This window comes from Felis catus, chromosome E3 (assembly GCF_018350175.1).
Source record: "Felis catus isolate Fca126 chromosome E3, F.catus_Fca126_mat1.0, whole genome shotgun sequence".
NCBI classification, from domain to species: Eukaryota; Metazoa; Chordata; class Mammalia; order Carnivora; family Felidae; genus Felis; species Felis catus.
In genome coordinates, this window is record NC_058383.1 from 4185243 (window position 1) to 4212983 (window position 27741).

The window sequence follows — 27741 nt, forward strand, 5'->3', positions numbered from 1 at the left end:
CAAGCAGGCAGCACAGCCCATGAGCAGAAGGCAGCTGGATTAGGTCAGAGGCATGGAACCGAGATGGAAAACCCAGGTCATACCATGGATTCCCACCTAAAGCAGCCCATCCAACTAAATGGGCCTAGCCGACAAGAGAACGCCCTACGAGCGTGCCCCGGATGCCTGAAGCAGAAAGCGCGACTCAAGATTTCACAGATTAAATTCCTGGTTCCAAGTCTGCTGTAGTCACTCATTGTCAAAGGGAAATGTGCAGTTTCAAAGCCGTTAATACCCCTCATTTGAACGTTTTGTCTCTTTTTCTTGAATCAGGTAATCTATTGTAAGGCGGGGGATAGTTGGGATAGGGCCATTTAAACAACAAAAGTATCCTTCACAATTTGTGAGTAAAGGATGCTGATCTACAAACTGGCTCTATTCCCTCCTCCTGGATGCAATCCCCCTTATGTGTGTTATTTCGCTCTGATGGCCGAATCAACATACAGCCCCTTGCGTGGGGCCTTATGGGGAAAGACGACAAGGTACATTAGTATTTAGAGACAAGGGCCTTAAGTGGCCGATTTCAACGCTCTGCAGAAATCAGAAAAATCAAGGAGCTGGCTCTCACCCCATTACCTCTGGAGAGTTCACAAGGAAATTACGATGGGATCGAGCCCTTGCTTCTGAGAACTACAGGATGGTGAAGCTGCTCATTGAACAATTACACTGTTGAACAACAGTAACTGTGTTATCTGGTTAAGAACTTGCAATCTCTCTTCCTGGCTTCAGCAAAGGGTCACGGAGCACGCATGGGGGGTGGGGGGGAGTGGCTTTCCGTCTCCGCTCTACCTGAGGCTGCGCTACTCTGGTTAAGTCTCTGACCTCCTCTGGGCCTGGATTTTCTCCTCTGTGCAATAAGGAAGACTAGAGGACAGCCCTTCTGGCACTAAGACAATCATTTCTACAGTGTCTGTGCAGCAGGTGGGGCCAACAGACCTGCAAAGGGAGCGTGAACTCTGGCACACCCTGCAGACCTTCCACTCTAAGATGGCAGCATCTCTGGAACGCAGGGTTACTGACCTGACTCATGAAGTCCGACGAGGCTTCGTGCTCGTCCCAAGGCTGGTTCCTGCCCCTAGCTTTCCCTGTTCCAACCAGGGCATCGTGTTCCTCCTCAGGTCCCTTGTGTCTCTTCCTCATCCCTGCTCCAAGCTCGTACTCATCCGACGTCAGCAGGGGCTTGCTGCTCAGCCTGAAACCCAGATGCACTGCTGGTCAGCACGCTGGCCAGGAAAGACTCAAGGGTTGGGGGTCCGCCCTCACAGCCCTGAAGGGTGGGCTCTGGATGTCGAAGCACAGACAGTGATGGCAGAGTGACGAATCTGGGGAGACGGATCCTGTAAAACTATGGTGCTGGGATTCTATTTGTGAGTGGGGCAGAATGAGAGTTTAACCGGAAAGAAGAAACACTTCTCCAAGGCAGTATCCTCTGCTGGCCTCTTTCTTGTGCTTCTTCACACATACACTCACACACACACCTTATCAAAACATGCCAAGAGTGAAGATCAGAAATGTCCAAGAAATCCCCCAGGATTGGAAGGGGAGTAAGAGCCACTGGCTGGTCTCCTGCACCCCTGGGATTAAGACAGTCGGGACACGGTCCTAGGTTAAAGGCTTCTCTTGCCTGCTTTACGCTAAACCCTCACAAGTAATAAAAGCAGCTAATTTTTACTTGGTGCTTACTACGTGTTCTGTTCCGGGTTAGTGTTTGATACTTTAGCCACAAAACAACGTTCCACATCCTGTTTTTACACGTGGGGAAACTGAGGCTCCAAAAAGCTAACACCCAGCCCAAGGTCACAACAAACACTGGATGGAGCTGGGACTCACAAGTAGGAACAGACGCCCACCTCCAGAGGCTGTGCTCCTAACCAGTGGCTGTGTGCTGGCGGCCCAGCCCCTGTGGTTTCGGGAACTGCTTCCCTACCCTCCTTTGGCTGGTTTTAGGGGATTTCTTCCTCTTTCCATCCTCTCCTCAAACAGGAACATCCAAAGAGGACAAATCCAAGTCGTGGGGACGCTTGGGGTGATCTGACAAGCCCTGTGGCCGATCCATTGCCTCTCCTGCGCCTTTTAGGGGCACCCTGTGGCCCCTCTGCTTCCTCAAGCCAAGCACCAGGCCACCTACTGTCTGCCCTGCTCCGATGTCCCAGGCTGGGGCACACTCCAACCCCGCTCTTTTGATGGGCCTCATTCAGCTCCTGCTACTCCATGACACCCAGGGAAGACCGCAGCATCATTCCTACCCACGCTCAGCCTGGGGGAAGAGCTCTCATCCCAGCCACCATTCAAGAAAACCTCCAGAGACGCCACGCGTCGCTCCTGCTGCCGCTCAAGGAGTGTGCAAAGGAGCGGCCCCGGGTCACAGGCTCGGGCACGACAAGCCAACAGGTCAGGCCAGGAGGACAAGAGTGACGCTGTCAGTCACGGAGGGAAGTAAGTGACAGCACAAGTCAGAACCCGTCCCAGGGGGCTGGAAGCTCAGCGGATCCCTCTGCAGGGAGGAGGTGTACGGAGAAGAGCAGGAATTCATCCCTAACCGTGGAGAAAGCAGGTGTGGCGGGAAGACGGGCGAGGCACTTAGCTCATGGCACAGAAACCTCTCTCACTGGGGTCACCTGCCCACTCAGTGCCGGGTGGATGAGTCTGCCTGTCCGTTCCGCCACTCGCCCGGCTCGCCCTCCTGGCCCGGGCGGCGCGCACCGTGCTCCCTGAGAGCTACCAAACCAGGTGGGTCGGAGCCCGAGGGACTCGAGGTCCCCGGTGCCCAGACGCAGGCCCTGCGTGGGCCTGTGCTCCTCCCCTCCGAGCTCTGTGCCAGTTCCCGACCCACCGAGGGGCCAGCCTTACTTTCCGCTACTGTTGCGGCTCTTCCCTCTCTTGCGGGGGGGCGACAGGGTGCTCAGGGCGTGGGTCCGTTTCCTCGGCCTGCCAGGGCCTCTGCGTGCCAAGCTTCTATGGGGTTCCTCGCGCCTGTCCCTTAAAAAGAATCACACGCTCGGCTGTGAACCTGGGGGGTGGGGGGGCGCGGAGAAGGACATACGATGCACACACGTCACTCGGGTCCACACACGCCTCTAATGGCCTACCACAGCCAACCTACTGAGCGCCAGCGCCTACGAGAGCCCAACCAGGGCGCCGCCTGCCGCGGCCTTGTCGCCCGGCCGGCCGGGGCCGCGGGGTATGGCTGGGGTGCGGCCGGGGTGCACACTCACTCGGAGTCGCGGCGTCTCTGCAGCTTCACCAGCTCTCGCTGCTTCTCCTTGTACCGCCGCTGGACCTCAGCCAGCCGCATCCGGAAGTCCAGCTCCATGGCATCCATGCTTTCCAAGGAGGACTTCATGGCATACATCTGCGGGGAGAGCGGGATAAGGATGCCAACGCCCACCGGCTCCCACCACCCGGCCAGGCATCCGCTCAGATGGGAGCGGCGAGGCCTGATGGTGACCGGGGCCCAGCTCACGCCTCACCTGCCCCTTCGCTAGCCCTGGCCGTGGGCAGAACGCGGGACGGGGACCAAAACTCAACTCTGCAGGGCCGCGTCAAGGCCGAAGCGGCCCGAGACAGCCGCTCCCAACAGTGTGGGCCATCGTGTTATCCATCGCTTACAGAGACCCACAAGCACCAAGGGGCACAGCCAGGCCTGCTCTTCCTGACCCTCCAGGCAGTCGCCCGTTAACACGTGGATAAACTGAGACCCAGAAAGGGGATACGGCTTGCCCAGGACCGCGCGGCAAGTCAGCGGTGGAACCTGGACTCAGATCAGGCCCTTTCAACTCCAAAGCCAGCCATGTCCCCAGCAAGATGGAGTCTCTGGGGGACCCATCTCTGCTCCCACCCCACGGGCCACAGGCAGGCAAAGACAGGCCCGGGACACCTCACCCGCTCCTCCTTCTTCTGCATCCAGCTATACTTCTTGTTGGGGTTCAGCTCCCGCGGAAGCCGCAAGTTCTTGAGCGGGTCCACGAAGGGACTGTCCAGCACCTCCTTCAGCATGTGGCTGCTGGCTGCCAGCAGGCTCTCCAGCGAGGGCCGCACCACCGGGCCCCGCTCCGCACCTGCACATAGGAGGCAGGTGAGCCCACGCCTCTGTGCCCGCCCCGCCGTGCTCCCTGGGGGCAGCCCACCCCACTCAAACCCCAAACAGGGAGAAGAACGAGCCCAGGACCAGCTCAGGGCTTGCCCGAGGCCACATGGCCCCCACGATGCTGACGGGACCCCGGCCTTGCCGAGAGCCAAGAAATGGTGCTAAGTGAAGAGAACAGGCAGAAGCCGGGGCACACGGCACGGCTCTGTTCCAAACGTCCACTGCCGCACAGAGAAAATGGCCACGAGCGGCCAAGCGCCCACGGAGGTGTGTTCTGGGCTGTGCCTCTTTCTGCTCATCTGTCCTTTAAACTTGCCACAGGGAATATGCATGGTTTTCATATTCAGGAAGAAAAGGGCCCAAATTAAGTTTCATAAACTGCAAAAGCAGTAGGAGAACACAAAAAAGACAAACCGAGCAGAAAGGTGCGAAGAAACGAAAACCTTCCCCGCCCCAGCACAAAGCTGGCCCCGCCACCAGAGGCACCACTCTCGACATTCTGGTAGAGGGCTCCAAAAATACCGACCCCCACTCGAACACACGCAACGTCCGTGGGCATCCTTCGTAAATATGGGAACGGCATCAACGCATACATACGGTATCACACCTTTTTCCACCTACCCTCTTTTCACGGTAGCGCATGACAGCAATCTACCACGTGTCGTTAGCTTGGACCTTATGAGTTATAACTGCCATTTCTACAGGTCAGCAACTTTTATGTGGCCAAACCCAGTAACAACTGCCTAGAGTTCTCTTGTATTGCTCAGTTTTAATTAATCTAAATAATCCCCCATTAAACGGCATTTCTTTTTTTTCTTTTTGTTTTGTGGGGGAGGGGGGGTGGGTAGTGGAGGCATAGGCACACAGCAAGGACACGTGTTTCAGGAAAATTCCTCTCTGTGATTAACACGATTAAGGTATGTGCATTTATCTAATAAATATTCCCACTACCCTTCAGAAAGGGCACGCCACCCATCTCCCCTCCAATCTCTCCCAGAGTAACAGTTTTTTTTTAATTGGCGTTGTCTTTGTGATCTAATATGTGATCAGTTTTTATGAATGTTCCACACATGCCTGAGAAAAAAAAGTATTAAAAAAAAATTTTTTTTTAGTGTTCATTAATTTTCGAGAGAGAAGGATGGAGCATGAACAGGGGGGTGCGTAGAGAAAAGGGACACAGGATCCGAAGCAGGCTTCCGGCTCCGAGATGTCAGCAAAGGGCCCGATGCGGGGCTCGAACTCCCAAACCTCGAGATCATGATCTGAGCTGAAGTCGGATGCTTAACCGACAGAGCCACCCAGGCGCCCTCAAAGCATATTCTTTACTACCGACGCGTGCAGTTCCATAAAACAGACATCACTGATGGTCTCGCATAGATCAGGGCTTCTCGACCTTGGCGCTATTCACGTTTTGGTCAGCTCATCCTCTGCAATGGGGGCAGCCACCCTGGGCATGCGCTGTAGGAGGTTCAACAGCATCCCCTGCCTTTCCCCACTAGATGTCAGCAGTACTCCCCCCAAGCTGTGACAACCAAACGGGTCACTGCCAGTTGAGAAACAGCGGTTTTGCTCTTACGGGCACGGAGGCTGCACAGCAGTGAACCCCATCAGCTCACGAGGGCCCACCCCGAGGTGACGCCTCTGCACCAGACCACCCCTCAAGGTCGTCCGAACCGGGAGATTCTCAGTGGTTGGGTAAGGCAGGAGAGCACCGCTCCATCACAGAGGAGGGGACCGAGGTGCAGCTTCTGTCACCTCCTTCACCTTCGAAACCAGTCTGGCTGAGGCTCTCACAACTGAGGCCAGGGAGCCTGGTGACTCTAGGCCACCTGCTACGGGATGTATCATGTGTCCCCCCCCCACCCCCCACCCCCACCATCCACACGTTTAAGTCCTGACCCTGGTATTTCAGAAAGTGATCTTATTTGCAGTCTCTACAGAGGACACCAAGTTCAAGTGACCAGATAAGCCCTAATCCAGTAGGACTATTTCTCTATAGAAAGGGGAAAGCTGGAGACAAGCACAGAGGCAACCGGGCGAGGACACGGGGAGAAGACGGCGTCCACGCGCCAGGAAAGAGGCCTCAGCAGGACCCAGCCCTGCCCACACATCGGTCTAGAACATCCAGACGCCCCCCAGTCTGTGGTACTTGCGACAGAAGGCCTGGCTGACACACAGCCTCATGGCTGTACCAATGCAGGGGTGACCTGTGGGCCGTGGGAAGCTCGCCGGGCGACCAGGGGCCTCTTCAGCGTTCCATCGGCAGCTGCCTGCTGGGTAGAGAAGAGGGCCGCCAGCCTCTCCCTCACCCTTGCTACGTACACACCCCTGCACACCGGCACCTCCAAGTGTGCTTTCCAGCCCAGGGTCACAGATCCAGCCGCGGGCCACACCTCCAATGCAGAAACCAGCTGTGGGTCCCAAAACCTCCTCCCGCTGCTTCCTGCAAAGTCTGCCCTTCCAGCGGCTCAGGCTAGAAACCTCGGAGTCGCTCTTACACCAGCTGGGAGCTGGCAAAGCCCTCTGGGTGCTCCACCTTAACTTCTACCCAGAATCCTCTTGCTCCTCACCTCTACCCACCACCCCAGGGCCTGGGCTTTCCTGCATCCCCCTTGCCTCTGCGTCAAGTGTCTACACAGCCCCCCAAAATGACACTAAGTCCAATCCTATCACTGTAACTCCAAGCCCTCCTCCAGGGGGTGCCCAGGGCCCCATGCCGGCCCCCTCCCACCAACCCCCCTGGCGGCCACCACTCTCCTCCCCCCACTCCACCCCAGCCCCAGCCTCCTTGCTCTGGTTCCAACGTGCTACACATACTGTTGACCTCAGGCCCTTTGCAGGTGCTGTTCCATCAGCAAATCCTCCAGAAGAGTTCCTCCCTGGCCTTCCTTGGGTCACTTCACCCAGAAGCGCCTCCCTCCGTAAGAGACCACCCTTCCGTCCTCCATCCTGTCCCCCTCCCAGTGTCTCCACCTACCACCTATCACCACCTGACAGGGCCAAGGGCTATGCTCTGTGGCCCTCACGGAAAACCCACCAACTGTTGGTAGGATCAAGAGGGGGTTTGTCTCTTTCCAAAAAGTAATTTTTTGTGCCAAACTATTTAGATGAATGAAAAGAAGTAATGAACCGGAGAACAAGAACCAAACAACAGACAGCTATGGGGTGTGGGGGAGTGGGCATCACTTGTCCAAGCTTCCGGGGGACCATGTGACCATGGCGATGAAAAAGCCTTGAAAATGTGATTTTGTTCGGTCCCAGCAATTCCACCCCTGAGAATATACCCCCAGGAAAATCAGCGGTGGGGACAAAGATCCGTCACATTAGTTACAACAATAAAACAAAACCAAAGGCAAACTCAAATGCCTAACAACCTAGGGCCAGCTAAGGCATTGAAGGCTGGGGCCTCCACTAGGTGGAAAACTCGACTGTCCCCTAAGAAAATGTTTAAAGACCCAGAGCTTTGGGGTGCCTAGGTGGCTCAGTGGTCAAGCATCCAACTTGGGCTCAGGTCATCATCTTGAAGTTTGTGAGTCCGAGCCCCACGATGGGCAGCACAGAGCCTGCTTGGGATTCTCTCTCTCCCCGTGTCTGTCTCTCCTCCCCTGCTCATGCACCGTCTCTCTCAAAACAAACTTAAAAAAAAAGAAGAAAATAAAGACACATAGCTGTAGAAAATATTTAATAAAAAATATGCTAAGTGAAGAGAGCAGCTTACACGGCATTGTTTACAAAATGATCTTAATTTTAGAAGCGTATGTGTGTAGAAAAAGTTCTAGAAAAAATGCACCAAAACACTGGCAACGCTATTATTATCTCTCTGACAGCTGTCGCCTGGGCCCCTCCCTCCTCTGTGCTGATTCTGGGCCGAGCGTGGGGTGGTGAGGCTTGCCTGGCCCACGGCTCCTCCTGTACACATTTCTTGGAGCGCCCTGAGTTTCTGTGTTGAACACCCGTGTTTTTTGTGCCCAGCCCAGAATTCGCTGCCCTTCTGCTGAAAGCACCCATTCCCTGCAGCCCGGTGGTGACGGCCCCATGGTGGGGGGAGGGGAGGGGGGAGTTGGGGAGGATGCACAATCAGCCCGTTGCAACCCATCTCCCAGCCCAGAGAGTTTGCTTCTGCACAAAGCATGAACCCCCAGGGAGCTAACGAGAATGAATCGAATACCTTTGCCGGAGCCACCAGGAAAGAGGTGGCCTCTTTTGGGAGTCTGCTGAATTGGGCAGGCCCGTGGGCCTGCGAGAAGTATTGGGTGACCCCCAAGAGGACAGTGGGCCTGCCGTGAATGAGGACAACAGACAGAAAAGTGGAGCAGGCGGAGAGGGAGAGACGGGGAAGGGGTACACAGGACAAGAAACTCCCGATGACGGAGTGCCCAGATCCAGCCATACCTGAAACTTACTACCTAGTTACCGCTGTACCTGGCTGCCGAGAGCCCATCGATTTCCCTCCCCTTTTTCTAAGCCAGTTCAAATGAGCCTTTCTGTCCCCCGCAACCCCAAGAATCATGCTGATACAAAACGCGGCACTGACAGAACAAGGAGAAACTTCACAGAGAAGCCCGCAGACCGAGCGCGCAGCAACACAAACGCACGTGAACGCTACTAACCTGTCAACGGCAGAGACGACAAATCCTGCCCCGTGTATTTCTGCCTCAACTTTTCAAAAATGGGTACGGGTAAACCCCATCCTGGGGATTTTCAAACTGTTTAAATCCTTAGGAAAATTAAAACCACCAAAAATGCCATAGAAACCGACCGCCCGTGGCGACTCACCTCCCACGTCCTGGCTCCTCTTCTCTAGCTCCAGCCCAGCGATCTCGCTCAGCAGGGTGATGCCGTGCAGGAAACTCTGCTCCAGGACCAGGCTCTGCGCCGCCTCCAGCTTCTCCAGGGCCTGGGCTCCGGCGCCCGGGGAGGGCAGAGGCCTGGCCTGGGGCAGCTCAGCAGCCGCCGCCAGGGCATTCATGCCAGCCAGCGGGTCCTCCGGGCCAGGCAGAAACTGGTCGGAGCCTTCCTCCTCCAGGAAGCAGGTGCCGCCGGGCACAGGCGCGGCCTCCCGGGCCTCCAGACTCAGGTGCTCTCCGTCCCCGGGGGGCACGTCACAGTCTGCCAACTCCAGGCCGGGCCGGGGCTCGCTCGGGGGCGCCTGGGCTAGGCCTTCCTCGGGCACCGCCTCTACCACGGGCACAGCCATGGGCACGTCGACGGGCACCTCCACCGGCTCCTCCTTGGCCTCCACCAGCGTCTCCGGCGTCAGTCGCGCCCCCAGGTCCGGGGCGGCCGCGCACGATTCCGTCCGGCCGGGTGAGTCGACGCGCGCTTCGGCCCCCTCCGCGAAGTCCGGGCACCCGGGGGCCTCCGCGACCCCCTGCCCGCCGGCGCTCAGGGCCTGGGCCTCCAGCAGGCCGCCTCCACAGCCGGCCGCAGGGCTCGGGGCCGCCAGCGCTTCCTCGGGGGGCAGCGCCAGAGGCGACTCCAGCGAGGGCAGCTCGGCAGGACCCTCGTCCATGTCCTCCACCTCCGCCTTCACCTCCCGCTCTGCCAGCGCCTCTCCGTCCGGGCCCTCCCGCAGCGGCTCCGGGATCTTGGAGGGGGACAGGCGGATGGGCTTGTCTTCAGGCGAGAGCGCCAGGCGCTCGGGCCCGTCGGCCGGGAGCGGCACGTCGGGGGCCAGGCCGTCGGCGTCGGCCGCCGCCGTGGGCTGTAGCAGGAACGGGTAGGGCCTCCCGTAGTGCGGCGGCAGGGCCTGAAACGGGTACCTGGGCGGGAGATCTGCCAAAGACACGGACAGTCAGCGGAGGCCCCTTCACCCGTCGCGTCTGACATCCCCCGCGTCCCCCGTCAACACCCACCCACCAGCCGGGACGGAGCCCCGTGGCCACCCTCTGCACCCGGCGGCGGTCCTACACCAGGCGGCATCGGAGGACCCCTGCTGCCTTTCCGCACGTCCAGGCCACAGAGACCCAAGTCAGCCGCCACCCCGTCCCGAGGGGGCCTCAGGACTCAAAGGCAGAAACCACGGTCGGCTCTTTCTTTCTCTGGCCCCCAACGCCTCTGCGCCCGGCACGAGGCTGGCCCAGAAGCAAATGCTCCGTAGGCCACCAACGGTCTTGACCCGGCGGGGCCTCCTTTGGCCTCCGTTGCCGCCTCACCCCATTCAAGTGGAGTCGGGGCGGCCCAACTGTTCAAAAACAACGGCAACACGGTGCTGCCCTCCACGTTTCTACTCTGAACCCCCGCCCCCGAGTGTAGCCGCCCAAGAGCAGGGTGGCGCGTGGCCAGATGTTTGCGGTGCTTCTGCGCAAGCTCCAGGTGCTCCACGGGAGCCAGACCAGGGGGAAGACGGGGGCCTGGAGCAGCCCCCGGGGCCAGGCTTAGTGCCGGCCTTTAGCACGGCATCGAATCTCCCCGGAGAGGAGCAGTCACTTGCCCCAAGATTCTGGTGGTAGCAGAACCTGAATCGGAACTCAAATCCTCCCGAGGACGCCCTCACACTCTTAGCAGCCGCCGGGGCAGAGGGACGCCGTTAAGGCCACCTGCTGCACGTCCTCACTGGCGCAGGGCAGGGGATGAGCACCTGTGCCCGAAGCACACGGCAGAGGGTGGGGTCAGGGTCCAGAAAGGGCGTGATCATCGTGACAACCCTGCGCGTGCCATGTGCCAGGAGCGCTTCCTTTACCGTTCTCGACTCGGTTTGGTTAACCCTCAGAACGAGTCCTTCTGAAGGAGATTCTAACGTCACGCCCATTTCCCTGACTTTACTACCGAGGCGGGGCTGGAGAGAGGCCGTGGCCAACCCACGCACTCATGCGTTCACTCAGAGCCTGGCGGCAGGCCCAGTAACGCAGCCGGTGCCCCGCAGAGACGGAGGAAGGAAGGGCTGGAGAACCGGACGGTCAACGAACTGGCGGCGACCGGTTCGACCAGAGCCAGACCCGACTCCGGTCTGGGCGACACGTGCCCCCGCCCCCACCCCAGGGTCTCAGCCACACTCCTACCCGAGAACAAGGCCTGGAAGGGGCTGGGGGCTTCCTTCTCCAACTCCAAGTCCTTCTTCTCGACGACATTCTCGGGCGCCTCCTCCTTGCGGGTGACACCGGGAGTGGGCGGCGGGGAGGCGGGCGGCGGGCTGCTGGGGTGGGAGCTGGGCGTGGCGGGGTAGGCGTAGGTGGGCGCCTTGGACACATCCTCCAGCTTCTGGATGACCTTGGCCTTCAGGGCAGCCACAGGGGAAGCGCGGGGAGATGGCGGCGGGCTCACGGCCTTGCCGTAGGTGCCCGTGGGGCCGGCGGCCAGGCCGGGGGGCTTCCGGGGCAGCAGCCCAGGGCCCGGGGCGGCCAGGCCGGCCTTGCCTGCAGCCTCCAGGCTCCGCTTGCTCACCTTCTCCTCCATCTCCACCCGATGCTCCTGGGCCTTCAGCCGCTCCTGCTGGGGAGGGGGCCGGCAGGCAGGGTGAGCACAGCACGAGCCATCGCCGGGCACCTGCCCAGGCCCTGGGGTCGCCTCAGGCAGGGCCCAGCATGCAGGCTGCCCGCCCTCCCAGCCTGCTACGGACATTCCGTCGTGGCTCACGTGTAACAAGCACAGCATTCCTTGTGGAACCCCAGACGGGGCTGGGCGGGGTGGGGGGGGGCTGTCTGGGGGGCCACCGGGGCTGGCGGGGGCCTCCAGTCCAGACTCCGGCCCCACCGGGAGCCTCAGTTGGCACAAGGGGGACAGGGCAGAGGCATGAGGCTCCTGACGACGAAGGAGGCGCCCCACTCCCCACACTCATATGGCTTTAGGATAGCTATCTTCACGGAGAGCTCATTACCCGCTGCGTGCTGTCCTAACACCTTTGGGTCTCAAGATGCCTGGGGTGGGGGTGGGGGTGGGGGTGGGGGTGGGGGTCTCTTCCTACATTTCATGGCTTTCGAGGAAATGGCAGGGAGCTGCTCGAGAAGAGCCAGTGCTCGCTGGGGGGCAGGGAGCCAGGGGGACAGGCGGTCAGCACATAGAACACGCTGGCACCAGCTACTCCCACGATTATCGAATCTCACTGAATGGGATCACCGGCATCGCCACTTTCCCAAGGAGGAGATCTGAGGCCCAGAGACGTGAAGTCACTGGCCCAAGGGCACAGAGCCAGGCACGCCAGAGCTAAGGGTCAAACCCAGGCCCCGTCTGCCGCACAAGCCACCACCGTGGCCTCTGCGGTGGCCGCCGCACGAAGGGAAAGCAGCGAGGCCGAGAGGACAGACGTCCCGGAGCACCTGCAAGTAGGCAGGAGCGCCGTTGGCTCCAGGGAGCCCACCCACACGGGGAACCAGCCCCTCGTGGCTCCTCCCGCACGGGACGAGTTAACGTGGGTGTTAGAGGCCAGCCCTGGCCCAGCCCAGCTGCTCGAGGAGGTCAGGCCCGGCTTAGGAATCCGCAGGAGGCCCCGGGGCCTCCTCAGCAGCCAACGCAAACTTGCCCAGTCCAGCAGGCTGCCTCTCCTGCCTCGGTTTCCCCGTTGCTCCCTGCACCCTGCCCCCGCACGGCTCCGCACACCTCTGGGCCTTGCCCGCGGTCAACTCCTCCAGGTCTGGGGGCAGACGCCCGCTCCCCGCTCCGGGCGGCCCTCCCTGACCACCAGCCCCCGCCATCCTTCGTCTCTGCCTGCGGACCCGTCTGCCTCTCCCTCTGCGGGGGGCTCGGAGGGTCATCCCTCGTCCCCCGCCCACCAGCAACTCACCACCAGCTGGGCGCTCCTCTGCAGCTCCAGGGCCTGGGCGGCCTGCTGCTGTAGGTACAGGAGCTCGTGCTGCCGCAGGAGGCGCTGCTGGGAGAAGAGCTGTAGCTGCTGGGCGTGGTGCAGGGCGCCGCGGCCCGGCGGGTACAGGGCGGCCCAGAGGGGGGGCGCCGCGGCCCGCTCCATCAGCTCCGCTGGGGACAGGGCGGACAGTGAGGCCGTGCCCGCCGCCCCCCTCTACACAGGGGGAGGCTGAGGCCCCCAGCAGCGGAGCCTCTGTACCCCCTTCCCTGTCCCCAGCCCAGGGGACACGAGCCCCGTCCCCAGCCCAGGGGACACGGGCCCCGTCCCCAGCCCAGGGGGGACCGCGCCCACACGCGGGGACCCCAAGCTCTTCCTCCCACCGCACCCGATGGTCTACCAAGTGGACTCCCATGGAATGGGAGGCGCCAGGGCAGGGGGGCCAGGCCCCAGCTGGGGGCAGCCTGCTTTGGTTCTGAGTAGGAGCCCATCAAAACAGGGACCACCATAGCGTTATTACCCGGGGAAGCCCCAGACATCAGAACATCCCCTAGGAGCCCTGGTCTAACTCCCACCCCGTTGTTCTGGGCCGACGCCTGTCCCCCAAAAAGGCCCTTGGCATCTGGGTCAGGCTCTCCAGGCAAAGCTACCACAGCCACTGCCCCCCCCACCACAAGGCCACCACTTACCAAAGTGAGGCAGGTGATCGCTGGGAATGACCACGAGCTGGCCTGACTGGGGGTCCCTGACGAACTGGTAGGCCGATGGCAGGGAGCCCCCCAGGCCAGGCGGGAAGGCAGGTGCCATGCCCTGGTGCAGAGGTGGGGGGCCCAAACCTAGGAGAGACCCAGGCCCGAGTCAATGCTAGGGGCTGGGGGCCCAGGACGACCCCAATTCTGTCCAATCCCGAGACGCCCCCTTCCTGGGGTCTCCGTGCAGGAAGCTGAGGGGTGACAGGCCGCAAGCCAACCACCCCTGGGTACCACCTCCAAATGGGCTCAACAGAGGGACCCCCATGAGGCCGGTGTCCTAGCAACTGTCCTCTTCAGACACGTGAGGGAGCCGAAGCGTCTGCAGAGGGGCAAGGCCCGGGCCCCAGCAACAGGAAGACAGGAGCCAGCTCGGGGCGTGGGTCCCACACGAGACTCCCCTCCACCCACAGTCCTGCCCCAGCCCCCTGTTCCAGTAAGAACCACGTCAGGCCCGCTCCGTCCTCAACCGCCAGACAAGGGGGAAGTCGCCCGCCCCACACCTACCGTAGGGGTGTCCGGCGAGCCACATGGACGCGCTGCCCGAGCGGGGCAACCAGGGGGGAGTGGCCAGGTGGGCTGCGGGGTCGGCGGACCAGCGCCCCGAGCCTGCCAGCGACGGGCCCCCGGTCACCATGAGGTTGGGGTTCAGGCCATTAGCGGCACAGCTGGTGGGGTGCAAGCGAGCCAGGTCGGCCAGCTCCTTACTTTCTCTGGAAGGAGAACAGAGGCATTGGCAACCGCCCAGCTGGCCAGGGGGACGTGGGAGAGATGGGGTGTCGCCCCAAGTACCCAGGGGACACCCAGCGTAAAGAGGGGCGGGCTCAGCCTCAGAACAGAAGGGCCCCCGGGGCTTTCCCCCAGGAAGGGGACCCACACTGACTGTACAGAGCGGCTGTGGGGCCATCTGGCCTAGGATCAGGGGCCAGGGCAGCTCAGGCTCTCAGGACAGGGGGCCCCACCCACCTAAGGTCGCCCCCCCCAAGCCCTCACCTAAGCAGCTTCTCCTGGTCTCGGTCCAGCCGCGCCCCCAGCAGCCGCTCCTCCCGGTGCCTGGCCCTTTCGTCCCCACAGTCGTCATCGGCTCGACCGTGTCCTGAGGGGAGCAGGCAGGCAGTGAGCCCCCAGCAAGCACCCCCTGCCGGCGCACCTGCACCCGCCCCCCCCTCCCGCCCCTGAGTGCCGGTGTGGACCTCGCCCTGGCAAGTGCGGGTGCCGCTTCACCACTGCTGTGCCTCGAAGGCGGGTTCTGGGGGCGGGGCGGGGCAGGGCGGGTCAAGACGGAGGGGGAGCCACAGCCCAAGAAAGCAGCACAGCCAGACCCAGGTCCCAGGGAAGCACCTGCCGCGCTCAAGCCCCGCTGCGGTCCCGTCGTGGTCCTGGCCGTTGCAGACACGTGGCCAAGCCTTCCCAAATCAGGACAGTCAAGTAAAACTCGAGAACACGCCCCACGTCAGGGGGGAGGGGGGAGGACGGGAAAACGTGTGAGCTGCCCCTTCGGCCCTACCTTCCATGAGCTGCCCGACCCCCAGAGAGCCCTCAGAGCAGAGAAGGCGGGTCCCCAAGTCCGGCCCGGCACACAGCCGTCCGGTCCGTCCCTCCTCCCCCTGCCGCCTTCCACCAGCTCCAGCTCCTGCCCCGGGCGCTCTCTCGAGGTGTCTTCCGCACAAGCCAGAACCCGGTGCACACGTGGCAGCCCCGGGTAGGCTAGGGCACGGTCGCTGGCCGCAGTGGCCTCACAGAAAGCAGCTGAGACGCTGCTCAAGAGAGGAACGCACTGGGGCTGGCGCCCACCCCGGTGCATCTCGAGAGACCCGGCGGACCTGGGCGGGGCGCGCAGGGAGGAGGCCTCGCCTCGCCGAGGCGCCAGCACAGGTGCTCCGCGCCAGACCAGGGGTCCGGCAGCGGCCCCCGCACTCAGGGAAATGCTGCCATCAGCCATCTCCCCTTCATGTCTCCCCTCTGCCCACCCAAAACGGGGAGCGAGCAAAGAACAGAGCCCCCAGGAGAGGCTCGGCAGGGTGCGCGGTGTTTCCCCCCCAAGCCTTCAGGAAGGCGGGAGCCCGACAGCCCCAGGACAAAGGACAGGAGCCCGGAGAGAGGCACATGCCCGTGGACCAAGCACACGAGGAGACAGACAGCAGTGCTGGGGACGGGCGCACCCCAGAGGCAGGAGGGGACACTGGGCCGGGAGACCACCTGGGAGGACAGCCTGGAAGTCCCAGAGGCGGGCCAGGATGACAGGGAAGTGCAGTGAGCATCTAAGCTGAGACAGGCCAACAACGGGGGCATCCAGAGGCCAGGCAGGAGTGAGGGCGGGCGAGGGAGCACGTGTCTTCACAACCTGGCCCCTGTGGGACACCGAGGTGCCTCCCTGCCACGTCGGCTATCCACGCGGGCTGCAGTCGGCAAAGTCGCTGAGCCAACTTCACTTACACCGGCTCAGAGTTGCTGTGGTCTCGCCCGGCCCGGCCCGGGGCAAGCGGGGGAGGGGCCCTCAGTGGGAGAGCAGTGCCACAGCCAGCCTGGGGGGAGTGTCAGTGTGGTTCCCGTAACCACAGGGATCCTGAGACCACCCACCTGCTACATGACGGAGTAGAGGGTCCCTTTAGGGAATCCCCCGGGGTGGTCAGGTCCGGAAGGGCAGCCCAGGCTTCAGACAAGGCCGAGGTGTGGAGGACCCCCCAGAGTCCCAGGGCCGGGCTGGGAAATTAGAGCATGTGCCCCAGCTCCCTTCTCCAGGCGGAGATGGCCTCCCAAGCCCGTAGAAACCCCAAGGGCCCTCCTGCCCAGCGGCCCACCCTGCATTCGGGGACAGGACTTAGCAGTGACTCCTGGAGTCCCCAAAAGGGACAAGTGCCTAGAAGGTCACCTAGCCCCGAGCCCCCTTGTCCGATGTCTGTTGCCCTGTCACCATTCAGGGTGCCAGTGGCTTCCCATCCCCTGTACACGCCTGTCCCTCCTGCAGAACCCCAGCCCCACAGAACCATGCCCCGGTCACCATAGCTCTCTGTATTCACCACACTCAGGGCCACACACGCTGTTCCCGACACCCAGAGTGCCCTTCCCCTAGACTACTCAGCCTTTCCTGTCGGAGTTTAGCTGAAATGCCACCTCCCCCACGAAGCCCTCCCTGACCACCTCTCCATCAAGCTCTCGTTTCTCTCCCTCCCCGCACTGATCGCAACGGATTGCTGTTCTGCTCGCTGGCTGTTCGCCACCTGTCTTCTCCATCAGATTATGTACTGCTCTGGTTTAAGGAGTCCCACTCCCGCCTGTGTGCCTCCTTCCCTACCCAATACCTGGCCAAAGGGAAGCAACTCGATAAACACGCGAGAACGAATTAACGGATAAATGAACCGACAGAGTCACAAGAAGATATCCAGGAAGAATGAGATAAGCAAAAGCAAGGGCAAAGGCCCTCAGACAGAAGTCTGCCAAAGAACATCAGGGAGGCCATGGGGGCCAGACAGAACAAAAAGAAGGACGCAGGAGGGGAGACCACAGAAGGGGTGAGTATAGGCTGTAGGGCCTTGTAGGCTGTGGAAGGGAATGTGGTTCAGGTTTTGTTCAAAGTGAGAAGGGAAACCACAGGGCCCATCACCTCTCCGTGCTGAGTTCCAGGGTGGTGGGAGGCCAGCTCCTGCACGAGGCAGACGTGCGGGGCAGGCACGGGGCCCCCTCCAATGTCCCAGAGGCACAAGACCCCATCCCGGCCCTCCAGACGTGAGTTGTGGAAACAACCCACACCTCAAGGCCACTTCTACGCGCAGGAGGCCCCCGGATCTTCTCCGGGCATTCACTCCTTCGGGAGTCCTCAACCCAGGAGGTAAGCCCCAGCCGTCTTCCCGCTCTAGGTTAGGGAACTGAGGCACAAGAAGACAGAACCGCCTGCCCAGGTCACAGCACCGACTGACAAGGAGGCCTCCTGGCTGGGATCGGAGTCTGAGCGGGTCTTCCAGATCAGGGAGCCTCCTGCGCTTCCCACGGAGAGCGGGCACGGGATGGGTGCCAGGGAAATGGCAGCCTTGCTCCCGGGGCCCACCGCCATGCGGCGACAGCCTCTCCAAGCGGGGCTGAGGCTGGGACCGAGGCCTGGTGCCCTGGCCTCCGTGAACCTGTCGGCAGATGTGGCTGCCACCGGCTCCGGGGTCTGGGGCCATGGCCGGGGCTTAGGGGCTTACACTCAGGCGACCCCGGCTCTGCCTGGAGCGATGCGGGCGCGTCCTCACGACCCCTCCCCCCAGATCTACCCCTAACGTGACTCCATCACAGAGCTGATGCCAACAGGCGAGACGAAGAGGGAGGAGACGCAGGCCTGGGCCGAGGGTTCAAGCTCAGTCTGCCTCTTCGAGCCCGAGGCCTGGGGCCCTGGCCAAGCCACTTTGCCTCCTCACCCGCTCTCCCCAGGGGTGAAGCTGGGAGGGTACCAGAGCCTGGGCTGGTTCTACCTAACGACCGAGTTCTCCCACGGCTGTGCCGCGCTTCGGGGCAGAGGCCACGGATCGCTGGGACTCACAGGCGTAGGTCACGCCCCTCCTTGGTCCATCTCAGGGCCCCTGAGGGCCCACGGGGACGTTACTCCGGGAGGATCTAGGACTCACAGGCACTGTCAGAAGCTCCCAGACCCCAACACGCTAAATGCAAACCAAGAAAAGGCAGGCCTGTTCGTGAAGCACCTACTATGTGTCCGGCAGCCACGTGGTACACGTGGACACTGGGGCCCAGAAGGCTCAGGCCTCTTGTTCAAGGTCACGGAGCTGACGGACAGACGGGACATGAACCCACCGACAGGCAGAAGGCTCACTCTGAAACTCTGAGATGACAGGGAAGATGGAATGAGACCGGGAGACCTGAGCTGACGGCCACCCACTTGGCCGGGGGCGCCCCCCACTCCTGCCCTCCCACAAGGGCGCCCAGCACTGGGGAAAAGCCACCACGTCCTATGGGAACGGTTTTAAGGAGAAGAACCCGCTGCCTACTTTTCGACGGGCGACGGCACCAGACCAAGCCTGCTCCAGACCGATCCCCGAACATCTCACCCCAAACCCGCCAGGCCCTCCCTCCTCCCCACGTTCTGTCGCAGTGTCACACACACGTGCTCTCACACACGTGCACGTGCATTCCCTCACAGACCTTCTCTCACACACGTATGTTTTCTCTCACGCGTTCTCTCTCTCTCGCTCTCCTAGGACCCCATGGACACAGGGCCCTCGGGCATGAGCAGGTACTCTGCGCTCCGACACGAGCTCAGGGAACTGGGAGCCCCCGAGAGGGGTGCCGTGCCATGTCACGTGAGCATCCTCTCGGGCAAGGACCCAAAGAGCTCTGACCTCGCAGGGGGGTCCCTGGGGGCAAACCTCTGTCCCAGCAAGAGGACCCGTCCAGCACCGAACCAGCCACCCCCTGGCCGAGGGTTGCTGCCCAATCCCCCTCCAATCCCAGAATAAGGCAGGGCCTGGGGCCAGCTCCCCGGGTCGGAGGACGGGCCTTCCTGGCTCAGGGAGGAGGGGGCGAGGGAGGCTCCACAAAGAACCACGGGCTCATTCAACAAACATCCAGGAAGCGTCACTCACTCTGAGTCACTTAAGCCGGATAAAGACCCTCGGCCGCTAGCCTGCATGCCAACGGGTGGGGCGAGGACCGGCAGGAGTCCCAGGGCGGCCCGTGCCTTGCGGGCTTCATCCAGCGCATCCAGGAGAGCAGGGCTGAGCCGTCTAGAGGCATCTGGGACAGGAGAGTGGCCACGGATGGAGGATAAAGCCCAGAAGTCAGCACGGGTGGGCCAGACAAAGGAAGTGATGGGGACCCAGGAGTCAGACACCCAAGACACCCAGGTGGCCTATGGGGTAAAGTCTGAGAGGTGCAGGGAAGGGGGCCATGTGGGTGCCACAGACAGGGGCCCACAATGTGACCAAAGCCTAAGCTCACAGCTGGGATGTACGGGAAGCTGGCTGGACACTGGGGACAGAGACGCAGGGAAAAAAATCCAGACCGACCATTGAGAAGTCACAAGACCAAGGCCAGTGGGAGAAGAGATTCCCGGGCTGTTACCCCAGTCCAACAACCCCACACCACAACACACTTCACACCGTCCAGGCAGAGGGTACGGCCTAGTACCCAACTGTCGAAGGGTCCTTGGCCCAACGATGGGCAGACCAAGGCCAGAGTTCTGATAAAAATGCCGCAAATACCAACCCTCCCCAATCCCATGAAGGATTCCAACGGCACGATATGCAAGGGACACAAAAAACACCATCAACCAAGTTCTGGGAAAATATTCAACTTCACCAATAAGTGAAAGAAACGGACCGTTCTTCCCTACCGAAATCAGCAAGCATTTTTCAGGCACTAAGGCACCGGCTGTCCCACGAGACCACTAGGACCCAGTTTCTGTCCACTGCACTCGGTCATTCATTCATTCATCAAACACCTACTCTAGCACCAGGTCCCACACTAAGCACTGGGATGATGAACGAGGCAAGGCAGTCACCCCCCTCAAGGACTTAGAATTGAAGGCCTCCAGCTGGCCTGTTCCTAGGAACCTATCTTAGGAAATGACTCAAAATATCAGGAAAACGCAATGCACAAAAATATTCAATGCAACATTCTAAACACGAACACATCAGAGAAGGGAAAACGAGAATGCCCGTGAGAGGAACGGTCAGCTGAGCTATGCTGTGTGCTCTAGACACAATAACAAGAGCCATTAAAAGATTACACACAGAGGCGCACCTGAGTGGCTCAGTAGGTTAAGCATCCGACCTGGGCTCAGGTCGTGATCTCACGGTTCGTGGGTTCGAGCCCCGAGTCGGGCTCTGTGCTGACAGCTCAGAACCCAGAGCCTGCTTCACCTTCTGTGTCTCCCTCTCTCTGCCCCTCCCCCACTCTAGCTCCGTCTCTCTCAAAAATTAATAACGTTTACAAAATTTTAATCATACAAAGATCTCACAATCACAATACCAGGAAGGCAGGGAGAAGGTGACAGGTGGGACCCAAGACCCACCTTTAACGTTGCTCAGTGACAGGGAGCGCTCCTGGTCGGCTAGCCCAGGCCCCAGCCGGCCACTGCCGCCACTGTCCTTCTGCCGGGCCACGGCCACCGCAATGCCCACGGGTGGGTGTCGCACTTCTGCCTCCCCCTGGGCACCAGTGCCCTCGCGCCCGAAGGCCTTGGCGCTCTCGGGCCTCTCCGGGTCCCGCTTCAGCTGCCGGCCTCCCCCGGCCGCAGGGCCCGCGGGGTGTGGCAGGCGGGCCTGGGCACGAGGGGCGCCCGTGGAGGTGGGGGCAGGCTCGGGTTTCATGGTGCCCAGGCCTCCGAAGGGGCTCTTCTTGCCGCAGCCTCCGGGGCGCACGGCCACGGCCTCACGCGCAAAGCTGCCGCTGTACTTGATGAGGCTCTGCATGGCCGAGGCCTCCCCGGGCCCGTGGGCCGCGGCGTGCACGTCAGTGCCCGGCCTGGCGCAGGCGGCCGCCGCGCGTGGCAGCGCGCCCCCGGGGTCCAGGTAGGCCTTCTTGGAGGCGGCCGCGGCCTCCTCCTCGGCGCGGCTGGCGTGATGATGCTGCGCGGCCAGCACGGCCATCTGCGTGGTGGCGAAGTTGCCCAGCTCGAAAGGCTTCCACTTGGGCTCAGGGCCGGCGGGCGGGGGCGGCCGCGCGGGCTCCAGGCCGAAGAGCTTGGCGGCCTGCTGGGGGGCGGCGGCCGGCCCGCGGGACGCGCGCTCGCAGGCCCGCGGCTCGGCCTCGGGCTTGAGCAGCTCCTTGGCGGGGAGGTAAGCCCGGGCATCCGGGGAGGCGCGCGCGGCCCGCGTCGGCGGGGCTTCGGCGGGCGGAGGCCGCTTGAGCGAGCGGATGACCGAGTTCTTCTCGCGCAGCGCTTCGGGCCGGTCGGGGGGCGGCCGTGGAGACCCGGGCGGCGCCTGCAGGACGCCGGGCCTGCCCGCCTCGCGCTCCCGGGCCCGGGCGTCGCGCGCCTGCGATGCGATCTGGATGGGCCCCGGGCGCTCGTCGAAGGCCTCCACGGAAGGCACGAAGGTGGGCGCCACCACGCGGTGCTCGCGGCCCGACTCGCGCGCCGCCGCCGCGGCCGCGGCCGCCGCGGCCGCCGCGGGGAAGATGGTGTAGACGCCGGCGGGCGCCGGCTGCGGCGCGGCGAAGGCCCCGGCCGGGGCGGCGGGGGGCGGGGGCGGGCCCTTGGGCGGCGGCGGCGGGAGGGGCGACGGGCAGGGGCAGGGCCCGGGCAGCAGGGCCTCTGCGCGCCGCAGCCGCGCGCTCTCGTCCTGGCGCGCCGCCTCCTTGGCCACCAGCGCGGGGAGCCCCGCGTCGCCCGCGCCGTTGCAGAGGCTCAGCGCCGGCGGCGGGGGTGGGTTCTTGCCCTTGCACTCGGCGGCGGCGGCGCCCGGCGCGCGCGGCGGCCCCAGTTCGGCCAGGAAGGGCGACAGGCGCTCGGCGAGGCGCGGGGGTCCGCGGTCCTGGCGGCCCTCCGCCCGCGCCTCCTGGGTCAGGTCCACCACGCCGCGTGGCCCCGCAGCCTCCTCGCGGGCCCTCGGGTCCTTCTTGCCGAACAGCGGGGGCGGCTCCCCGCCGCGGCCCGCCCGCTCCTTGGCCGCACCTTCCCGCGAAGAGCCTTTGGCCGGGGCGCTGGAGGAGTGGCCTCCCGGGGTCCTGGAGGAGGGCGCGTGAGAGTGCAGGGCGCCCGGAGCCCCTGGGGCGGGCAGGTAGAAGCCGTCTGCGGAGAAGAGAGAGAGTGCAGGCGTGAGCGAGTGCCCCCTCACCCCGCCGACGCAGAAGCCGAGGGCCCCTCAGGGGCGCCCTGCAACCCCAGGGTTAGGAAGGACGGTCTGCACAGCGCAGCCCTTGGAGGGCAGGCTCCGGAAATGGAGGGTCTGGAGGTCATAATCTCGCCTTGGCCACTGACTAACCTCTCTGGGCCTCAGTTTCCTCATCTGGGAAAGGGGTAGAGGCCAGGGTTGTCTTTCGAGCCTACAGAGAGAGAGTCAGGCGAGTACAGCACAACTAGAAGGCACCAGAAGGCTGGGGGGTGGAGGGCTGGGGAGGCCCTCAGGAGCAGGGGTCTTGGAAAACAGAGGGAGTGCTGCCTGGCATACTGGGCAGTGGTGGGGACCCCCCGAGAAGCCCCTCAGAAGGTACCCTCCAACCCATCTCCCCACTCCCACCCCGATACCTTTCTGGGTATCGAAAATGCTGGGCTGGCCCAGCTGGCTGAGGAGGGGGCTCCCGCTGCTGGGGGGCTCCAGGTGGTTCAGGTGGAGGTAGGATGGGTACAGCCCGCTGGGCAGATGGGAGAAGCCTGCAAGAGAGAAAAAGTCGGATTGGCCCAAGGCATGGCCTCCCAACAGGAACTTCCTTCCATCCCGCTCTTTTTCTTGAAAATAAAATCTTTTAGCTGTGGAGGGAGCCCCTGGTTCCGGGAGCCCTGAGATGTACGACCAGTTCCGTAGAGCAGGCTTGCCTCCCTCTAGGCCCAGCCAGCCCCCAGCCGCTTAAGCCCTCAAATCCCCACCGGAAGAGGATCCGAATGGCTCCAACTAAGCAGCGGATGATGATGATGATGATGATGATGGGGGCTCTAATCACAGGCCAAGCGCTGCCAACTGTTTTGCCTTTGTTATTCTCATTTAAACTTCAGCAGCACAAAACTCTGCGAGGCAGATACTCTTATCCTCACTTTACAGATGAGAAAACAGGCTCAGGGAGGACCACTGGCCCAAAGTCACACAGCAGAGGAGCCCGACTGTGAACGGAGGTCACTGGGACAGTTAACCTCAGCCCCACACAGACCACGTCGGGTGGTTTACTGATTTAACGAGTCCCTTCTGCTGTGTGACCCAGAGCAGGTCGATCACCTCTGAACTCAAGCCTGCCCAGCATCTCCAACTGTCAGGTCTCCCAGGAAGGTGCCGCCGGGAAAGAATTCCTCCTGGTGAGGATCCTTCCGGTGAGGTCTTCCCACCAGGGATGCCCAGAATTGGGGCTTTGTGGGACAGAGAAGACAGGAGAGGGTAGCCACAGAGAAACGAAAGGAAACATCTGAGAGGGCACACAACGGAGGCCCAAGAGCCCCTGAGCAGGGCCCAGAAAGCCAGGCCAACTGGCGAGCAGGCGGGTTGCCGAGCACCGGGGGAGGGTCCTGATGCTCTGCCTGGGCTGGGGGGGGGGGGGGGGTCCTACGGGACCAAAGGCCAATCGGAGACACCTGAGACTCGGGTCCCACGTGCTCCCAGTTGTTCCCTCCGAGGCCAGAGATGCAGGACCTGTCCCTGGCCACACCGGACCCACGTTTCTCCCACGGCGGCCACCTGCTAAAGATATTAACTACAACCCCAGAAAAATCAAGAGCACCTGATACACATGATCTCTTTCAAGCACTGAAACATCGCATCGGATCCCTCTGCTTTCTCGGCTGTAGAGTGGACCCGGCGGTCCTTACCTCACAGCTTGCTGGGCGTATAAGATGAGTTCAGATGTGCAACGCAATGTACATAGTAATAAGCACCCTACGTGCTTGGAGCCGTTACTGCGTATGCGTTACTGCATAGCACTTGTGACACGGAAGAAAAGGGAGTCAGGAGGGGCAGAGGAGCAGGCTGGTGGCACGCAGGCACCAGAGGCACAGTCTTAGCTCTTCAGGTCCCTCCAGCCCCACCCTGGCTGACTGAAGAGGGAGGCTCAGGTGGGACCCCAGCCCCAAAAGACTGCCCACCTTCCCAGGCCTAGAGAGGCAGGACCACCCCCTCCTAGTGAGCCCCTGGCACCGAGGAGAAAGTGGGGAGACAGTGCGCTGCGAAAGACCCCAGAAAGCCCTCGGGTCTGCAGTGGACGCTCCCAGAACCCAGCATCCAAAATCCGCCAGAGGGGGGGGAAAGAGCTCAGGGTCCCTCAGGCCCATCCCTTCCCCGGCAGAGGGGACCGTGGCCCTCACTCCAGAACTGCAACAGGAGAACCCGATGACCCTGGTCCCACTGCTCCAACGCTGCTTATCGAGGGTCCCCAGGGAGACCTCGGTGACCGGAACTAGGCCCTGCCCTCAGAGCTCACTCTGGTGGGAAAACAGATGTCTCACAAATAAACAGATAAACCTGTCCTTCGGGTGAGAGGTGGGCCAGGGCAGGGGGGTGGGGATGCGGGTAGCTGAGCCCTAAGGGATGAACAGTGGGTGAGGGCCCACAGCGGCGGGAACAGCTTGTGCAAAGGCCCCGTGACAGAGACCAGAGGAAGCACTGGGTATCTGAGGAACAGCAGGGCAGCTGGATGACCAGGCCTTGTCCCCCCACCCCCCAGCCACGGCAGGAGAGAGGCCCGGAGGTGGAAGGGAGTGGGCAGGATGGAGAGGTGCCAAGGACAGTGGCCCACAGCCCTCAGCCCCGCCCACCTGGCACACTCCTTACCTTCATGGGCATGAGCGGCCCACAGCTGCACCATAGGCAGGTTGCTGGGGGTAGGGGAGCGGAAGGAGAGGTCAGAGGGCAGGGGCACGGGGCTCCCATGGGACGAGGCTGAGGGCCCCATCCCGCTGGCCACAAAGCTGCCCAAGAAGGCCTCGCCTGCAGAGAGAAGGGGGGGTACTGTCAGGCACCCACCAGGCCCCCACTGCCCGGCCCAGCACCCCGGAATCCCCATGTCTCCCCCACTTCTTGGAGCTACCACTGGCAGGGACACCAGAGAAGCCTTTCCGCCCCACCCTTGACCCTCCGGCTCAGGATGGGTCTGGCCACCTCGACCAGATCCCCTGGGACTTGAAAAGGCTGCAAGTGTGGCCCCAGAGGAGCAGCCAGAAGGACGCCCGCCACCAAAGACCCTCACCTCCGGGGCACCCGGCAATTAGCAAGAGGGCTCTCCCAACCCCAGACCCAAGCGGGACGGTCTCCCCACCTGCAGATAAGACCTGAGGTGCGGCAGGGGACAGGGCCGTCCCGAGGCCACAGAGCGAGGGGGTAGGGGGTGGGGGGCCCGTGGCCTAAACCCCTGCTCACGTGGAGCTCCTGGATCAGGGGGGACCCCACGAGTCGGATAGTGACCCCAAGGCAGCCCTGGTCAGACCTGAGGCATTATCGGCCAGCCCGGTGCTGGAAGAACCATGTGCCCATTTAAGGCACCAGGAAGCTGCTGTTCGGAGGTGGTCAGTGCCCGGTCGCACAGCCAAGGAGCCCTTGGAATACAAGGAGCCCAAGGAGCCCTTGCGGAATACACACCCTGCAAGCACCCCACAACTACAGCGGATTAGCGACAGGAAGCAGCGAAAGACCGAGAGCAATGGGCCATCCTTCCAGAGAGCAGAGCATCCCACCCAAGGTCCCTCGGATGGGGATGTGCTGGCCAACTGCTACTTGGTAGAGCGGCGTGCCGGGGCCTGGCTGGACGTCGCCTACCCCAGCCACGCCTCACCTGGCCAGGCCCACGCCAGAAGGGATGCCCCCTCGCTGCCACCAGCCAGGGGCGCTGGCCCTCAGGATCCATACACCCCACCCTTCAGGGGAAGATCCCGGCAGGCCTCCGGGTCACAGGCCAGGGGGAGGCCTGGGAGACTTGGGCGGGGGGGGGGGGGGGCTGCCCTTCCCTGGCCTCAGGTCGCTCATCAGCAAAATGGGAATACTAACGCCTCCCTTAAGAACCACAGTGAAGAGGAAAGCACGCACCGCAGGAGAATAGTAACAACAAACGGCAGCCTCGCCCAGTCACTGACGAGCACCAGTCTGGGGACTGAATCCTCCCGCCAACGCCCCCAGGAGGAGGGGCGGAGGCCTGCACACAGAACCGAGCATGGCGGGGATGGCCAAGCAGCCAGCAGGAGCCAGCTCTGGCCAGCCCGAGCTAAGGGCTGCCCGTGTGCCCCCTCGGGTAACCTCCCCACGTCCCTGTGAGGCGGGCACTGTCTGCAATGACCCAGACGAGACACCATCGGCGGCCCCAGCCCATGGGGGGGGCTCCCAGAGCCCCGTCCCACCTCAGGGTCCCCAGCAGTGCCGTATGCAGTCTGTATACGACAGGTGCTCGCTTACTACCTCCCGGGGGCACAGGATGCCACAAAGTCCACCCGGTCCCTTTGGGGGCACATGCAGGGAAACGGCAGGAGGACACCTTCTGGTCACATGTGCCATCACCAGACCCCGTGTCTGCGGAGTCCCCGTCCTCCAGCCCGGCCTCACCCAGCCCCCTCACCAGACTCCAGCGCCAAGCCTTCGGGACCCAGGGCCATGGCGGCCGGTCAGGACACCCATGTGGCCCGAGCCCGGGCAGCAGGGCCTCTGGGCCCCGCCAGGCCCCAGGCTTCCTCCTTGGCAGGCAGGCGGGTAGAAGGCTCCGGAAGCCAGCAGCCAGAGGTTTGCGCAAGGGCTTACATCAGCCACCAGCTCTTCCTGCCTCGGGCCGCGCGGAAGCCCGGTGGCCCAGGCCTGCCCCTGCCCAGGCTTGTGAAACCCGCCCAGCAGCACCCAAGGCCCGGTGGGGCGTTGGTGCCCGGATGCCACCAACGGCTCCCACCCGCCACAGGGGCTCAACGGCGCCCAAACTCCCTTCCCCCGGTCCGGCGGGAATTCTGGTGCCCTGGCAAGACCACGCGGGCCAACGTGTGCCCCTCCCAGACCAGAGGTGTGCGACTCCGTGGAACGGGCACACCGTCGCCACCCCACCGCCAGTCACAAGGACGGTTACACACGACAGGGGCGTTCATTTGCACGTATACCCTGCCCCCCCCGCTCTCCCAGAACTATTCTCCTGAAGCCGCTGAGCGATGGATCTCGGATGCAAACCAAACACGCTTCCGAATGCCGGTGGCTGCCTCCGTTCCACCCAGCCGCTCGGGCACCAGCCCCCAGGTGTCCTTGTCGACCCCCCCAGACCCAGCCCGTTTCCCCCTTAGGTGGGGCCTTCCCGGCGCCTCACCGAAGCCCCTCTGGCCACTGCATCCAAGCCCCTGCCAAACACACTTGGTAATGCGGATCCCTCCCCACAAGCGGGTCCCCTCCCTGCAGGCGAGAACCGCCAGCCTCACTTCCTGCCACCCAGGACCCGGCACACAGCAGGTGTCAACTCGTGGACTGGCTACGCGAGCGCCATTTCTAATCCTCCGATGGCAAAAGCAGATAGACCCGCGTCAGGATTAGGAGACA

The 27741-nt window shown here is 62.6% G+C and overlaps 1 protein-coding gene across 7 annotated transcripts in view; it reads right to left on the reverse strand.

Annotated features, from left to right (window-relative positions):
- The window catches only part of TNRC18 (trinucleotide repeat containing 18), an 88659-nt gene that overhangs the window by 39042 nt on the left and 21876 nt on the right, over positions 1-27741 (reverse strand). For 3 of the 7 annotated variants that reach the window (XM_045047425.1, XM_045047424.1, XM_023246817.2), the window contains 13 exons: positions 25021-25176; positions 22797-22922; positions 20619-22340; positions 14606-14708; positions 14120-14325; positions 13553-13699; positions 12846-13036; positions 11128-11557; positions 8903-9901; positions 3922-4097; positions 3255-3391; positions 2890-3018; positions 1060-1231 (listed from right to left, as the gene is read on the reverse strand). In XM_045047425.1, coding sequence (XP_044903360.1) covers positions 1060-1231; positions 2890-3018; positions 3255-3391; positions 3922-4097; positions 8903-9901; positions 11128-11557; positions 12846-13036; positions 13553-13699; positions 14120-14325; positions 14606-14708; positions 20619-22340; positions 22797-22922; positions 25021-25141 — 4659 coding nt within the window. In that variant the 5' untranslated portion in view covers positions 25142-25176. Of the gene's footprint in view, positions 1-1059; positions 1232-2889; positions 3019-3254; positions 3392-3921; positions 4098-8902; positions 9902-11127; positions 11558-12845; positions 13037-13552; positions 13700-14119; positions 14326-14605; positions 14709-20618; positions 22341-22796; positions 22923-25020; positions 25177-26791; positions 27437-27741 lie in introns of those variants that run through there. The other 4 variants (XM_045047422.1, XM_045047420.1, XM_045047423.1 and 1 more) reach the window with 4 other exon arrangements.